Source organism: Ascaphus truei, chromosome 4, assembly GCF_040206685.1.
Source record: "Ascaphus truei isolate aAscTru1 chromosome 4, aAscTru1.hap1, whole genome shotgun sequence".
NCBI lineage: Eukaryota > Metazoa > Chordata > Amphibia > Anura > Ascaphidae > Ascaphus > Ascaphus truei.
Window position 1 is genome coordinate 202,747,217 of NC_134486.1, and position 14,624 is coordinate 202,761,840.

General features: G+C 53.8%; 1 protein-coding gene across 4 annotated transcripts; it reads right to left on the reverse strand.

The window, feature by feature from the left end:
- Window positions 1-475: 475 nt before the first annotated feature.
- On the reverse strand, window positions 476-14,417 carry COA6 (cytochrome c oxidase assembly factor 6). 4 transcript variants are annotated; one of them, XM_075596751.1, is made up of 4 exons: window positions 14,298-14,386; window positions 13,340-13,652; window positions 2,456-2,607; window positions 476-612 (listed from the first exon to the last, which is right to left on the reverse strand). In XM_075596751.1, the coding sequence occupies exons 3-4, from the start codon at window positions 2,597-2,599 to the stop codon at window positions 517-519; spliced, it is 240 nt and encodes a 79-aa protein (XP_075452866.1). In that variant the 5' UTR covers window positions 2,600-2,607; window positions 13,340-13,652; window positions 14,298-14,386; the 3' UTR covers window positions 476-516. The 4 variants fall into 4 exon arrangements, with proteins under 4 accessions (XP_075452866.1, XP_075452867.1, XP_075452865.1 ...); XM_075596752.1 differs by lacking the exon at window positions 14,298-14,386 and adding an exon at window positions 14,216-14,281; XM_075596750.1 differs by lacking the exon at window positions 13,340-13,652 and having other exon boundaries at window positions 14,298-14,417.
- Between the last annotated feature and the right edge of the window lie 207 nt (window positions 14,418-14,624).

Below are 14,624 nucleotides of genomic sequence, written 5' to 3' on the forward strand. Positions count from 1 at the left end.
TTTAAACACAGCCTGATAGTTGCACTTTTATGTAGGCTGTTACACCTTTTAATATAACAACATAAGGGGTTCTTAAAGGGTGAAATTATAATGTAGAGCGCTTTTCAAATAGTCATTACCAGCACAACTACTACAAAAAAAAATAAGTATCCAGAATATTAAAGAACATCCCAAATCGATGGCCACATTTTCACCTCTAAGGTACACTGTCAAAAATGGGCAATGGGTTTGTAAATTTTAGTAAGTCACATTGCAGCAGATACTATGTAGGCCACTTAACCAAACAAAATATTAGTGCCACATTCATAACCCGTATCCTATAAAAAGTTCAGTTTTCTCTGTGGATGCAGTAAAATATCACTTGTGAGCCCTTTAACATCTCCGACAGGTCTGCAACCCTGCTTTTTACCATTATCTCTTAGTGTACAATACTTCCACTCCAGGCAGCTATTCTGGGAAATAACATGCAAATGAGTAAAATCTTAAATATTTAATGCTCTCTGTTTTGATTGCCACTTATGATTTTTCTGTTGTCGCTGAAGGCTGAAATTCTCCTGCTTGAAGTTTTTCTTTGAATTTCAGGTAATCTCTTCTTTTGTCAAAGTATTTAATCTGTTGAAGAGAAGTATAATAATTGTAACTTCATAGCAACATCAGTACCTAAGTATACATCAAAAATGTATGCCCCAATAGCCCAACCCATATGCATAAATCAATACAACAGGCATGCAAACCAGGGCTCTTCAACTAATCTTCCAAAGAGCCAGATTAGAAAATTACATATATACACCACAAGTCTACTGCAGAAAACAATAGAGACACACACACAAACTATCAATGGCGGAAAAAAGATGTTAGGTTTCAAAAATTATCAAAACCTGATGTGCTTATCTCCGGTTTGGTGATAGCTGGAGAGCTGGAATTTGGCCACCGGGTAGTCATGCCTCCGGCATGATTGCATGGCAGTTTCCAGCCCTCTCAGACTAACCGAACAGAGGGTATTTCATATTTAAAGTTACGGTCACCGCCACTGGCTGCCATGAGGGAAAAAAGATGCTAAGTGAAAAATGGTATAAAACCTAAATCATTATCTCCGGTTCGGTGCGGGCTAGAGGACTGGGATTTGGCCACCAGGTAGTCACACCTCCGGCATGGTTGCATGGCCATTCCCAGCCCTCTCAGGCTAACCAAACGGAGTAAGGTTAACTGTGTAAAGTGTGGTTGCCACCATTGACGGAGAAATGTGGTTTGTATAACATGATGTTTAAAACCCAATATTGCTATCTCCGGTTCGGTGATAGCTGGAGGGCTGAAATTTGGCCACCAGGTAGTCATGCCTCCGGCATAGAGGGTATGGCAATTTTCAGCCCTCTCAGATTAACCGAATTGAGTATTTTAATATGTATAAATTGTTCTAAGGTTTACTGTATTTCGTGCCTATTGTAAAGCCCGCGCAAGTTACTGGCCAATGAGGTATGATAATGGCCAGGGGGCGACAGTGTGTCTACAGGGAAACCACTGAACAAAGGCTCATTTCCCCGGATTAAGTATGCAGGGCGGAGAAAGAGTAGGACATGGCTATTCAAGTTAAATGTCATACTTCCCACCTCTGGTTAGAATTTCCCGGTCCAGAATCCCAAATGGCAGACTTGGAGACGTCAACTTTGAGAGTGGGGCCAAGGAAATGGACCTCTGACAAGAAGGGTGCCCACCCCCTGTGGGCAGGTACTATCTTGCTTCCCACTTGAGCTGGCAAAAGGTAATTGGGTCCAGGTAATTGTTCTCCAATACCTGAGTCCCAATGTTAGGGATAGAGTCCAAATCACATAAAAACGATTGCAAGCTCTATGCCCATTGTCTTCGTTATTCTACCTGAATTGTTCCAGTCGCTGATGAACTGCTAGCCTGAGTCCTGGGCTATTTCATTGTCCCCTTCCCAAGTAAGTGTATATATTTCCATTGTTATTTGTCCAACATTGTGTGTCCACTTGTCTTTTAAGGAATAAAATATCTTATTATATCACAGTCGTATTCAATTCAACCCAGAGTATTTGGTGTATATTATAACCCTGTGGCTACCGTGACACCCGTTAAACAGATCGTCCATTAAAAGCTGAATCAAGTCATACTGATCTTGTAAGTTTTTGCTTTATTCTCGCTTCTTATTAAAAATAAAGTTGTGTGCCGATATAACCGCCATTTTTTGGAAAAGCTTGGTTAGTTACATGAACTGGTATTTAACCCGAGAAATAGTACAAAAGAAAATAAAGAAGAATTGAAAGTCTTTTGCAACCTACATGCACACTTTTTAATAGCATGGTAGACAAAGTTTGCTGGAACAGTTATAAAACATTTCTGCATGCCCTTATGAGTGTTCGTTTTCAGAGCGCTTCTCAAACTAGATCACGACCTTAATACTAAACAATATTAGTGTTCGACCACACCAAAAACATACCCATTGTTGTGGACAGCGACTTTCAAAGCAATGTCTGAACTTTTGACATTTGGAAATATCTTCCTTATTTTCATCCATGCATTGCCAGTAATGGTCTCGTGCTCCCCAACATGCCTTTCTTTCCTCTGCCGTGGGAGCTGCCATGTGTATTACTAAACAAACAAAAAATATATTAAAAAAAATACATCTGCAAAGCATATTAAGAAGGTAGTACTGTAATTCGTTTTGCATTTCTATATTAATTATCAATTTATTTTAGTCAAAAATATTTTACCCAAGCAGTTTCTTACATTTCTTTTTGTCTTTGATACAGTATATATAAAAAATATTGCTACAAACAAAAAATCAACAAATTACAGTTATGTTTAATGTCAGATAATCCACAAGGGAGTGAATTGGCATGTGCTAAGGACTTTTAGAGAAAAATAAACTATTCCAAGTGCAGGTCAACCATATACAAAAAAACAACTAACCAGAAAGCTTCTTTATTAAACCGGAGGAGAGACTGATCTAATTAATAAACGCACAAGCAGCTTCTTAAGTAGTGGAGCAACTTACACTTGACATTTAGACAAGAAAAGTGCTTGATGCACCTGGTCTCAAAGGGTTGGCATCCTAACTGGCTAATGACATCATAATTATATGAAATACAGTTGCATAAGAGAGAATAAACCAGCAGACTCAGTAGTGTCTGGTTGAGATATGTCCAATTAGTGATGGACCGGGTCCAAAAAAATAACAACTGGGTGCCAGGTACAAAAAGACAAATGACCCAGCCGGGTAGGTTTGAAGTACCTGCAGCTGGCGGCGGTGGGAGAGGACGACATCTGCACCGGTAGGCAGCCAGCGGAGGGAGAGGAGGACGACGGCATCCTTCTGCCAGGGGGAGCAGAGGACCATGTGAGCCGAGCAGGAGCAGCACAGGACGACGGCACGGAAGAAGCACGCTCCAGCGATCTCACCCAGTAGTATTATGAGTTCCGGTGTCTGCCGCAGCTACAGCACAGCTCCTCCACGGCCGTCCTTCTGTGCCACTCCTGCTCAGCTCACATGGTCCTCTACTCCAACTGCCACCGGCTGCAGGATGATGTTCTCCTCTCCCACCGCCTGCTGACCACTGCAGGATGTCGTCCTCTCCCACCTCCGGCTGCTGCTAACCGCTGTAGGATGTCGTCGTCCTCCTCTCCACCACCGGCTGCAGGTACTTCTCTGCTTCTGCCGTTCTCCAGGAGGACCGAGGGAGCAGAGCAGGGCAGAAATACCCAGCACCGGGTTCCAGTGCCCTGGGCCAGTTCCGGGTAGCTTAAATATGGCCGGGTACCCGGTACATCCCTATGTCTGATGCAACAGGCTTCATTGTTCTGAGATAATGAAGTATTCCAAGGCATGTCTCAGAGTTTTCATAGCATTCAATGGTAATTTTGCCGCAGAAAATCCCATTCTGACTTACTGCCACTCTCCTCTGGAATGCCCTTCCCCTCAATATCCGACCAGCATTCTCTCTCTCCAATATTAAGGCCCATCTTAACTTCTATAATTAAGTATTTGGGTAGCTCTGTTGGCTGATATTATACATCTTAAAAAACAGAGGGTATATACTGTTCACTAAGTGAAGATAAAGTGGTTTAAGAAGTAGTTTGCGCCCTAAATGCCTAGATTGGCATTGGGTGCATCAGATGGGCTGACTGTAATACTATTACCAAAATTAGAGAGAGGGATGTGTTACCAACCCCCTCCCTAGCTAGAAGCCCACTAATAGATGCACTTCTGGGCTATTAAAACATAACATTTATTATAATAATTAAAAAATTACACATATAATAGACATGAATCGTAAAAAAATAATAATATAACATAAAGTGAATTAAATTAAGTAGGAGTAGGTCTGGTACTAGTGAAGCTGACTATCAGGTGTACATTAAAGAGAAAAACCGACTGAAGAGCTCAAAGGTAAACACCTAACGGCGTCTGCCAGTGATACCAATGGGAGATAAGGAGCCTCAGGGGGAGAGGTTGTAGAGAGTATAACTGCTATAGTAGACAATAATATCCATGTAACATAATGCAGAAAGACAGGATCAGCCTGGAGTAGCACTTTTCTCACGATACAGCCATCCTCTGTAAGTCCATAGCTCTCACTCTACTAATGTCAGTGTTTGCGCACACAGATGATGTCACTCCCCGGTGGTGCTGGCCTGATCCGGAACATCAGAGAAATAGAAATGATCGATGCCGCTGCCTCTCAAAAACCAGGGAATCACCAGGTAAAAATGAGGAGGGAGAGAGGGTAGAGGGTAGAGGAGGGAGAGAGGGTAGAGGGTAGAGGAGGGAGAGAGGGTAGAGGGTAGAGGAGGGAGAGAGGGTAGAGGGTAGAGGAGGGAGAGAGGGTAGAGGGTAGAGGAGGGAGAGAGGGAGAGAGGGTAGAGGGTAGAAGAGGGAGAGAGGGTAGAGGAGGGAGAGAGGTAGTGGAGGGAGAGAGGGTAGAGGAGGGAGAGAGGGTAGAGGAGGGAGAGAGGGTAGAGGAGGGAGAGAGGGTAGAGGAGGGGGGAGGGAGAGAGGGTAGAGGGTAGAGGAGGGAGAGAGGGTAGAGGGTAGAGGAGGGAGAGAGGGTAGAGGGTAGAGGAGGGAGAGAGGGTAGAGGGTAGAGGAGGGAGAGAGGGTAGAGGAGGGAGAGAGGGTAGAGGGTAGTGGAGGGAGAGAGGGTAGTGGAGGGAGAGAGGGTAGTGGAGGGAGAGAGGGTAGAGGGTAGAGGAGGGAGAGAGGGTAGAGGGTAGAGGAGGGAGAGAGGGTAGAGGAGGGAGAGAGGGTAGAGGGTAGTGGAGGGAGAGAGGGTAGTGGAGGGAGAGAGGGTAGTGGAGGGAGAGGGTAGAGGAGGGAGAGAGGGTAGAGGAGGGAGAGGGGGGGAGAGAGGGAGGGGGGAGAGGGGGGGAGAGAGGGTAGAGGAGGGAGAGAGGGTAGAGGAGGGAGAGAGGGTAGAGGGTAGAGGAGGGAGAGAGGGTAGAGGGTAGAGGAGGGAGAGAGGGTAGAGGGTAGAGGAGGGAGAGAGGGTAGAGGAGGGAGAGAGGGTAGAGGGTAGTGGAGGGAGAGAGGGTAGTGGAGGGAGAGAGGGTAGTGGAGGGAGAGGGTAGAGGAGGGAGAGAGGGTAGAGGAGGGAGAGGGGGGGGAGAGAGGGAGGGGGGAGAGGGGGGGAGAGAGGGAGGGGGAGAGGGTAGAGGAGGGAGGTAGAGGAGGTAGAGTGGGGGGAGAGAGTAGGAGAGGGGGGAGAGAGAGGGTAGAGGGGATGGAGAGAGGGTAGAGGGGGTAGAGGAGGGAGAGAGGTAGTGGAGGGAGAGAGGGTAGAGGAGGGAGAGAGGGTAGAGGAGGGAGAGAGGGTAGAGGAGGGAGAGAGGGTAGAGGAGGGGGGAGGGAGAGAGGGTAGAGGGTAGATGAGGGAGAGAGGGAAGAGGGTAGAGGAGGGAGAGAGGGTAGAGGGTAGAGGAGGGAGAGAGGGTAGAGGGTAGAAGAGGGAGAGAGGGTAGAGGAGGGAGAGAGGGTAGAGGGTAGAGGAGGGAGAGAGGGTAGAGGGTAGAGGAGGGAGAGAGGGTAGAGGGTAGAGGAGGGAGAGAGGGTAGAGGGTAGAGGAGGGAGAGAGGGTAGTGGAGGGAGAGAGGGTAGTGGAGGGAGAGAGGGTAGTGGAGGGAGAGAGGGTAGAGAGGGGAGAGAGGGTAGAGGAGGGAGAGAGGGTAGAGGAGGGAGAGAGGGTAGAGGAGGGAGAGAGGGTAGAGGAGGGAGAGAGGGTAGAGGAGGGAGAGAGGGTAGAGGAGGGAGAGAGGGTAGAGGAGGGGGGAGGGGGGAGAGAGGGAGGGGGGAGAGGGGGGAGAGAGGGAGGGGGAGAGGGTAGAGGAGGGAGGTAGGTAGAGGAGGTAGAGGAGGGAGAGTGGGGGGAGAGAGTAGGAGAGGGGGGAGAGAGAGGGTAGAGGGGATGGAGAGAGGGTAGAGGGGGGAGAGAGGGTAGAGGGGGGAGAGAGGGTAGAGGGGGGAGAGTAGAGGAGGGAGAGAGGGTAGAGGGGGGAGAGAGGGTAGAGGGGGGAGAGAGGATAGAGGAGGGAGAGAGGGTAGAGGAGGGAGAGAGGGTAGAGAGTAGAGGGTAGAGGGTAGGGGGGGGAGAGGGGGGGAGAGAGAGAGAGTAGAGCGGGGAGAGAGGTAGAGGAGGGAGAGAGGGTAGAGGAGGGAGAGAGGGTAGAGGAGGGAGAGAGGGTAGAGGAGGGAGAGAGGTAGAGGAGGGAGAGAGGTAGAGGAGGGAGAGAGGTAGAGGAGGGAGAGAGGGTAGAGGAGGGAGAGAGGGTAGAGGAGGGAGAGAGGGTAGAGGAGGGAGAGAGGTAGAGGAGGGAGAGAGGTAGAGGAGGGAGAGAGGTAGAGGAGGGAGAGTGGGGGGGAGAGAGTAGGAGGGGGGAGGGTGGGGAGAGGGTGGGGAGAGAGTAGGAGGGGGTAGCGAGAGGGTAGAGGGGGGGAGAGAGAGTAGAGGGGGGAGAGAGAGAGTAGAGGGGGGGAGAGAGAGAGTAGGAGGGGGGGAGAGAGAGAGTAGGAGGGGGGGAGAGAGAGAATAGAGGGGGGGAGAGAGAGAGTAGAGGGGGGGAGAGAGAGAGAGTAGGAGGGGGGAGAGAGAGAGTAGGAGGGGGGAGAGAGTAGAGTAGAGGGGGGAGGGGGGGGAGAGAGTAGAGGGGGGGAGAGAGAGAGTAGAGGGGGGAGAGAGAGAGTAGAGGGGGGGAGAGAGAGAGTAGAGGGGGGGGAGAGAGAGAGTAGAGGGGGGGAGAGAGAGAGTAGAGGGGGGGAGAGAGAGAGTAGAGGGGGGGAGAGAGAGAGTAGAGGGGGGGAGAGAGAGAGTAGAGGGGGGGAGAGAGAGAGTAGAGGGGGGAGAGAGAGAGTAGAGGGGGGGAGAGAGAGAGTAGAGGGGGGGAGAGAGAGAGTAGAGGGGGGGAGAGAGAGAGTAGAGGGGGGAGAGAGAGAGTAGAGGGGGGGAGAGAGAGAGTAGAGGGGGGGAGAGAGAGAGGGGGGGAGAGAGAGAGTAGAGGGGGGGAGAGAGAGAGTAGAGGGGGGGAGAGAGAGAGTAGAGGGGGGGAGAGAGAGAGTAGAGGGGGGGAGAGAGAGAGTAGAGGGGGGGAGAGAGTGTAGAGGGGGGAGAGAGAGTGTAGAGGGGGGAGAGAGTGTAGAGGGGGGAGAGAGTGTAGAGGGGGGGGAGAAGTGTGTAGAGGGGGGGGAGAAAGTGTGTAGAGGGGGGGGGAGAAAGAGTGTAGAGGGGGGGGAGAAAGTGTAGAGGGGGGAGAAAGTGTAGAGGGGGGGGAGAGAGTGTAGGGGGGGGAGAGGGTGTAGAGGGGGGGAGAGAGTGTAGGGGGGGGGAGAGTGTAGAGGGGGGGAGAGAGTGTAGAGGGGGGGAGAGAGTGTAGAGGGGGGGGAGAGAGTGTAGAGGGGGGGGAGAGAGTGTAGAGGGGGGGAGAGAGTGTAGAGGGGGGGAGAGAGTGTAGAGGGGGGGAGAGAGAGAGTAGAGGGGGGGAGAGAGAGAGTAGGAGGGGGGAGAGAGAGAGTAGGAGGGGGGGAGAGAGTAGAGTAGAGGGGGGGAGGGGGGGAGAGAGTAGAGGGGGGGGGGAGAGAGAGAGTAGAGGGGGGGGGAGAGAGAGAGTAGAGGGGGGGGGAGAGAGAGTAGAGGGGGGGAGAGAGAGAGTAGAGGGGGGGAGAGAGAGAGAGTAGAGGGGGGGAGAGAGAGAGTAGAGGGGGGGAGAGAGAGAGTAGAGGGGGGGAGAGAGAGAGTAGAGGGGGGGAGAGAGAGAGTAGAGGGGGGGAGAGAGAGAGTAGAGGGGGGGAGAGAGAGAGTAGAGGGGGGGAGAGAGAGAGTAGAGGGGGGGAGAGAGAGAGTAGAGGGGGGGAGAGAGAGAGTAGAGGGGGGGAGAGAGAGAGTAGAGGGGGGGAGAGAGTGTAGAGGCGGGGAGAGAGTGTAGAGGGGGGAGAGAGTGTAGAGGCGGGGAGAGAGTGTAGAGGCGGGGAGAGAGTGTAGAGGGGGGAGAGAGTGTAGAGGGGGGGAGAGAGTGTAGAGGGGGGGGAGAGTGTAGAGGGGGGGAGAGAGTGTAGAGGGGGGAGAGAGTATAGAGAGGGGGAGAGAGTGTAGAGGGGGGGGAGAGAGTGTAGAGGGGGGGGAGAGAGTGTAGAGGGGGGGGAGAGAGTGTAGAGGGGGGGGAGAGAGTGTAGAGGGGGGGGGAGAGAGTGTAGAGGGGGGGGAGAGAGTGTAGAGGGGGGGGAGAGAGTGTAGAGGGGGGGGGAGAGAGTGTAGAGGGGGGGGAGAGAGTGTAGAGGGGGGGGGAGAGAGTGTAGAGGGGGGGGAGAGAGTGTAGAGGGGGGGGGAGAGAGTGTAGAGGGGGGGGAGAGAGTGTAGAGGGGGGGGAAGAGAGTGTAGAGGGGGGGGGAGAGAGTGTAGAGGGGGGGGGAGAGAGTGTAGAGGGGGGGGGAGAGAGTGTAGAGGGGGGGGGAGAGAGTGTAGAGGGGGGGGGAGAGAGTGTAGAGGGGGGGGGGAGAGAGTGTAGAGGGGGGGGGAGAGAGTGTAGAGGGGGGGGGAGAGAGTGTAGAGGGGGGGGGAGAGAGTGTAGAGGGGGGGGGGGGAGAGAGTGTAGAGGGGGGGGGGAGAGAGTGTAGAGGGGGGGGGAGAGAGTGTAGAGGGGGGGGAGAGAGTGTAGAGGGGGGGGGAGAGAGTGTAGAGGGGGGGGGAGAGAGTGTAGAGGGGGGGGGAGAGAGTGTAGAGGGGGGGGAGAGAGTGTGAGGGGGGGGGGAGAGAGTGTAGAGGGGGGGGGGAGAGAGTGTAGAGGGGGGGGGAGAGAGTGTAGAGGGGGGGGGGAGAGAGTGTAGAGGGGGGGGGGGAGAGAGTGTAGAGGGGGGGGGGAGAGAGTGTAGAGGGGGGGGGAGAGAGTGTAGAGGGGGGGGGGGAGAGAGTGTAGAGGGGGGGGGGAGAGAGTGTAGAGGGGGGGGGAGAGAGTGTAGAGGGGGGGGGAGAGAGTGTAGAGGGGGGGGGAGAGAGTGTAGAGGGGGGGGGAGAGAGTGTAGAGGGGGGGGAGAGAGTGTAGAGGGGGGGGAGAGAGTGTAGAGGGGGGGAGAGAGTGTAGAGGGGGGAGAGAGTGTAGAGGGGGGGGAGAGAGTAGACGGGGGGAGAGAGCAGAGGGGGGAGAGAGCAGAGGGGGGGAGAGAGCAGAGGGGGAGAGAGAGCAGGGGGGGGAGAGAGTGTAGAGGGGGGGGGGAGAGAGTGTAGAGGGGGGGGGGAGAGAGCGTAGAGGGGGGGGGAGAGAGAGCAGAGAGGGGGGGAGAGAGAGCAGAGGGGGGGGAGAGAGAGCAGAGGGGGGGGAGAGAGAGCAGAGGGGGGGGAGAGAGAGCAGAGGGGGGGGAGAGAGAGCAGAGGGGGGGGAGAGAGAGCAGAGGGGGGGGAGAGAGAGCAGAGGGGGGGGAGAGAGAGCAGAGGGGGGGGAGAGAGAGCAGAGGGGGGGAGAGAGCAGAGGGGGGGAGAGAGCAGAGGGGAGGGGGAGAGAGCAGAGGGGAGGGGGAGAGAGCAGAGGGGAGGGGGAGAGAGCAGAGGGGGGGGAGAGAGAGAGCAGAGGGGGGGAGAGAGAGAGCAGAGGGGGGGAGAGAGAGAGCAGAGGGGGGGAGAGAGAGAGCAGAGGGGGGGAGAGAGAGAGCAGAGGGGGGAGAGAGAGAGCAGAGGGGGGGAGAGAGAGAGCAGAGGGGGGGGAGAGAGAGCAGAGGGGGGGAGAGAGCAGAGGGGAGGGGGAGAGAGCAGAGGGGAGGGGGAGAGAGCAGAGGGGAGGGGGAGAGAGCAGAGGGGGGGAGAGAGAGAGCAGAGGGGGGGAGAGAGAGAGCAGAGGGGGGGAGAGAGAGAGCAGAGGTGGGGGGAGAGAGAGAGCAGAGGTGGGGGAGAGAGAGAGCAGAGGTGGGGGAGAGAGAGAGCAGAGGTGGGGGAGAGAGAGAGCAGAGGTGGGGGAGAGAGAGAGCAGAGGTGGGGGAGAGAGCAGAGGTGGGGGAGAGAGCAGAGGTGGGGGAGAGAGCAGAGGTGGGGGAGAGAGCAGAGGTGGGGGAGAGAGCAGAGGTGGGGGAGAGAGCAGAGGTGGGGGAGAGAGCAGAGGTGGGGGAGAGAGCAGAGGTGGGGGAGAGAGCAGAGGTGGGGGAGAGAGCAGAGGTGGGGGAGAGAGCAGAGGTGGGGGAGAGAGCAGAGGTGGGGGAGAGAGCAGAGGTGGGGGAGAGAGCAGAGGTGGGGGAGAGAGCAGAGGTGGGGGAGAGAGCAGAGGTGGGGGAGAGAGCAGAGGTGGGGGAGAGAGCAGAGTGGGGGGAGAGAGAGTAGAGTGGGGGGAGAGAGAGTAGAGTGGGGGGAGAGAGAGTAGAGTGGGGGGAGAGAGAGTAGAGTGGGGGGAGAGAGAGTAGAGTGGGGGGAGAGAGAGTAGAGTGGGGGGAGAGAGAGTAGAGTGGGGGGAGAGAGAGTAGAGTGGGGGGAGAGAGAGTAGAGTGGGGGGAGAGAGAGTAGAGTGGGGGGAGAGAGAGTAGAGTGGGGGGAGAGAGAGTAGAGTGGGGGGAGAGAGAGTAGAGTGGGGGGAGAGAGAGTAGAGTGGGGGGGAGAGAGTAGAGTGGGGGGAGAGAGAGTAGAGTGGGGGGAGAGAGAGTAGAGTGGGGGGAGAGAGAGTAGAGTGGGGGGAGAGAGAGTAGAGTGGGGGGAGAGAGAGTAGAGTGGGGGGAGAGAGAGAGTAGAGTGGGGGGAGAGAGAGAGTAGAGTGGGGGGAGAGAGAGAGTAGAGTGGGGGGAGAGAGAGAGTAGAGTGGGGGGAGAGAGAGAGTAGAGGGGGGGGAGAGAGAGAGTAGAGGGGGGGGAGAGAGAGAGTAGAGGGGGGGGAGAGTAGAGGGGGGGGAGAGCAGAGGGGGGAGAGAGCAGAGGGGGGAGAGAGCAGAGGGGGGAGAGAGCAGAGGGGGGAGAGAGCAGAGGGGGGAGAGAGCAGAGGGGGGAGAGAGCAGAGGGGGGAGAGAGCAGAGGGGGGAGAGAGCAGAGGGGGGAGAGAGCAGAGGGGGGAGAGAGCAGAGGGGGGAGAGAGCAGAGGGGGGAGAGAGCAGAGGGGGGAGAGAGCAGAGGGGGGAGAGAGCAGAGGGGGGAGAGAGCAGAGGGGAGAGAGAGCAGAGGGGAGAGAGAGCAGAGGTGAGAGAGAGCAGAGGGGGGAGGGAGCAGAGGGGGGAGAGAGCAGAGGGGGGAGAGAGCAGAGGGGGGAGAGAGCCGAGGGGGGGAGAGAGCAGAGGGGGGGAGAGTTTGTTCAAGGGCATCCGAAAATAAAATTATTTTTGTCCTTTGCCCCTAGGAACCCCCTCACTCGACCCCAACCGGGTCCGGTGATCAATGGTTATGGTAAAGGGTCGCACTCGCCACGAGGGTCGCACCATTGTCCACAATGGCGGAGAAAGCCGCGTGGCTTTCAAATAACTAAGTCCAAAACTGTGAAAACTTGAAGTCCATAACTCCGGTTCTGTGCATACTAGAGGGCTGAAATTTGGCCACTATTTAGTCATCGTTCCGGCATGACTGCATGACAAATACTGACCCTCTCTGAGGAACAGAACAGAGTCACGTTAATTGTTTAATTTGGGTTTCTGCCATTGACTTCAATGGCGGAGAAATGCCCCTTTTGCAAAAGGTGCATTTAAAGTCAATTACTGTAACTCCGGTTTGGTGGGTCGTAGCGAGCTGAAACTTGGCCATCATGGAGATTCCCCTCCGGTATGAGGGTCTGGCAAATTCCAGCCCGCTCGGCCCAGCCAAAAGGATTATTTTAATAGATATGTATTAATAGAAAAATACTGTATTTTATGCCTAGCATAAAGCCCGCGAAACCTACTAGCCCCCGCAGTATGTTAATGGTCAGGGGGCGACACAATGTCTACAACAAGAACCCTGATCAAAGGCTCCCCCCCCTGATTGTATATGCTAGGGAGGGGAAACGCAGGACTTGAGTAGTTCTGTAGGTGTTAGAAATCACACTTGCAGACAAAGGTTTTCCTGTCCAGAGATCCAAAAGGCAGACTAGGAGACGCCAATCTTTGGGAGTGGGCCAAAGAAAATGGGCCCCTGGTTAGAATAATGCCCACCCCTGTGGGCAGGTATTACCTTGCTTCCCACCCAATTGGGTGTAGGTAATTGGTAACCAATACCTGACACCCCATGTTAAGGGATAGGGCTTAAATCCTATATAACTGATTGTAAGCTCTATGCCCAGAGTCTTCGTTACAACATCTACATGTTACCTGATGCCTGAATGAATTGCTAATCAAGATCCCGATTACTTCATTGCCCAAACCCTAAGTAAGTGTATATATCTTGTGTGTTATTTGTATATTCTGTGTGTTCATGTTTTTCAAGGAATAAACTTTATTGTATCAGTCGCATTCAATTCAACCCAGTGATTTTGTCTGAGTGTGGTCGGCGGCTCACTGGGGGGGGGGGTTTCTGTGCTCGGCGGCTCACTGGGGGGGGGGGGTTTCCTGTGCTCGGCGGCTCACCAGGGGCAGGGGGGGGGTGTGCTCGGTGGCTCACCGGGCGGGGGGGGGGAGAGAGGGTGTGCTCGGCATCTCACCTTGTGCGGCGGCTCACCGGCGGGGGGGGGGGGAAAGGGTGTGCTCGGCGGCTCACCAGGGGGGGGTGGAAAGGGTGTGCTCGGCGGCTCACCGGGGGGGGGGGGGAAAGGGTGTGCTCGGCGGCTCACCAGGGGGGGGGGGAAGGTGTGCTCGGCGGCTCACCAGGGGGGGATGGGGAAAGGGTATGCTCGGCGGCTCACCAGGGGGGGGGGGAAGGGTGTGCTCGGCGACTCACCAGGGGGGGGGGGGAAGGGTGTGCTCGGCGGCTCACCAGGGGAGGAAGGGTGTGCTCGGGGGATACACCGCTCATCAAATGCAGAGCGATGTTTTCCCGGCTCCTCTGGCGGTGAAGGGATGTACAGAGGATACAGTCACCAAGCTTGCGCAGGCGAGCTCCATATACCCGCCGCTGTCTGAGTCCCGGGGCAACCCCCACTCTCTCCCCCTCGCAGAGTTTTTCGTGTGTGTCCCACGTTGCCTCCTCCTGGTGGAAGCTGGCAACACTGCCTCTTCTGCCAAGCGTAATATCACTTCCTTCACCACTGACTTCCGTCTCCACTCTCCAATCAACTACATTCACGCCGCTAAAGAAGTTTTATTTAAAAAAAAAACAAGAATTTTAATCTTATTGGGTGGGTATATAAGATTAGGACGGAGTCTGTATGAATGATTATTAATGGGGAGGGTCTGTATGATCATACTTGTAAGAAATTAATGTATACTGTGTTTTATGTATAAATCCTGGAGAACAAATTACTTTCTTGGTTAATGTCAGTATTTTGGGAGCCTTTGCTATATCTATGCTATAAGATCTACACTATATTTATGCTACAACTTCTCCTATACTAAATAGGGTTATGCTATAAACTCTCCTGTATGTATATTATAATTTGCCTTAAACGATATGTATGCTGTAACCTGCCCTTAAATATATGTATGCTATGAACTCTTCTATACTTTTTCTGAAACCTGTTGTAGCATAAATACTGTGCACACCTTTCCAAGACAAACAAGAAACTTTGCCACAATGTTTAACAAGCTGTATATCCGACACTGCACCTCTAATTATACTGCAACTGGGCTGTGCCCAGTGGTATACGAGACAGTATTTCTTGGGCAGATTGTCCCCGAGCCACAAAACACTGACCTGGATAACACAACCCGTGGTGAATAAACAGCTCTCTGTGAGCCCCCTCCCCCCCAAATAAAAAATAAAAAATAAAATTAACCTTGAATCCGGCACATGAGCAGCAGACAGGAAAAGATGACGACTATAGGAAGCGCGCAGGAACCTAACGTCACTTACTTTACCACGCCTCTGCCGCCATGTTACTCACTGGCAAGCCGATGCTGGGCGTGTTTTATCTCCTAGACACGCGATGTTTGCGCCACGAACGTGCTTTGAATACAGTTTTGTCTCTGATGGGTTTCTCTTCTGAAACGTGTTGTTGTTGCTGCAAATTGTACATTATTAACAACATAGGTATTTTAGTGTATATTATCATGACCATACGTATTACCTTACGCACACTTATAGCTAAATATTGATCTACAAA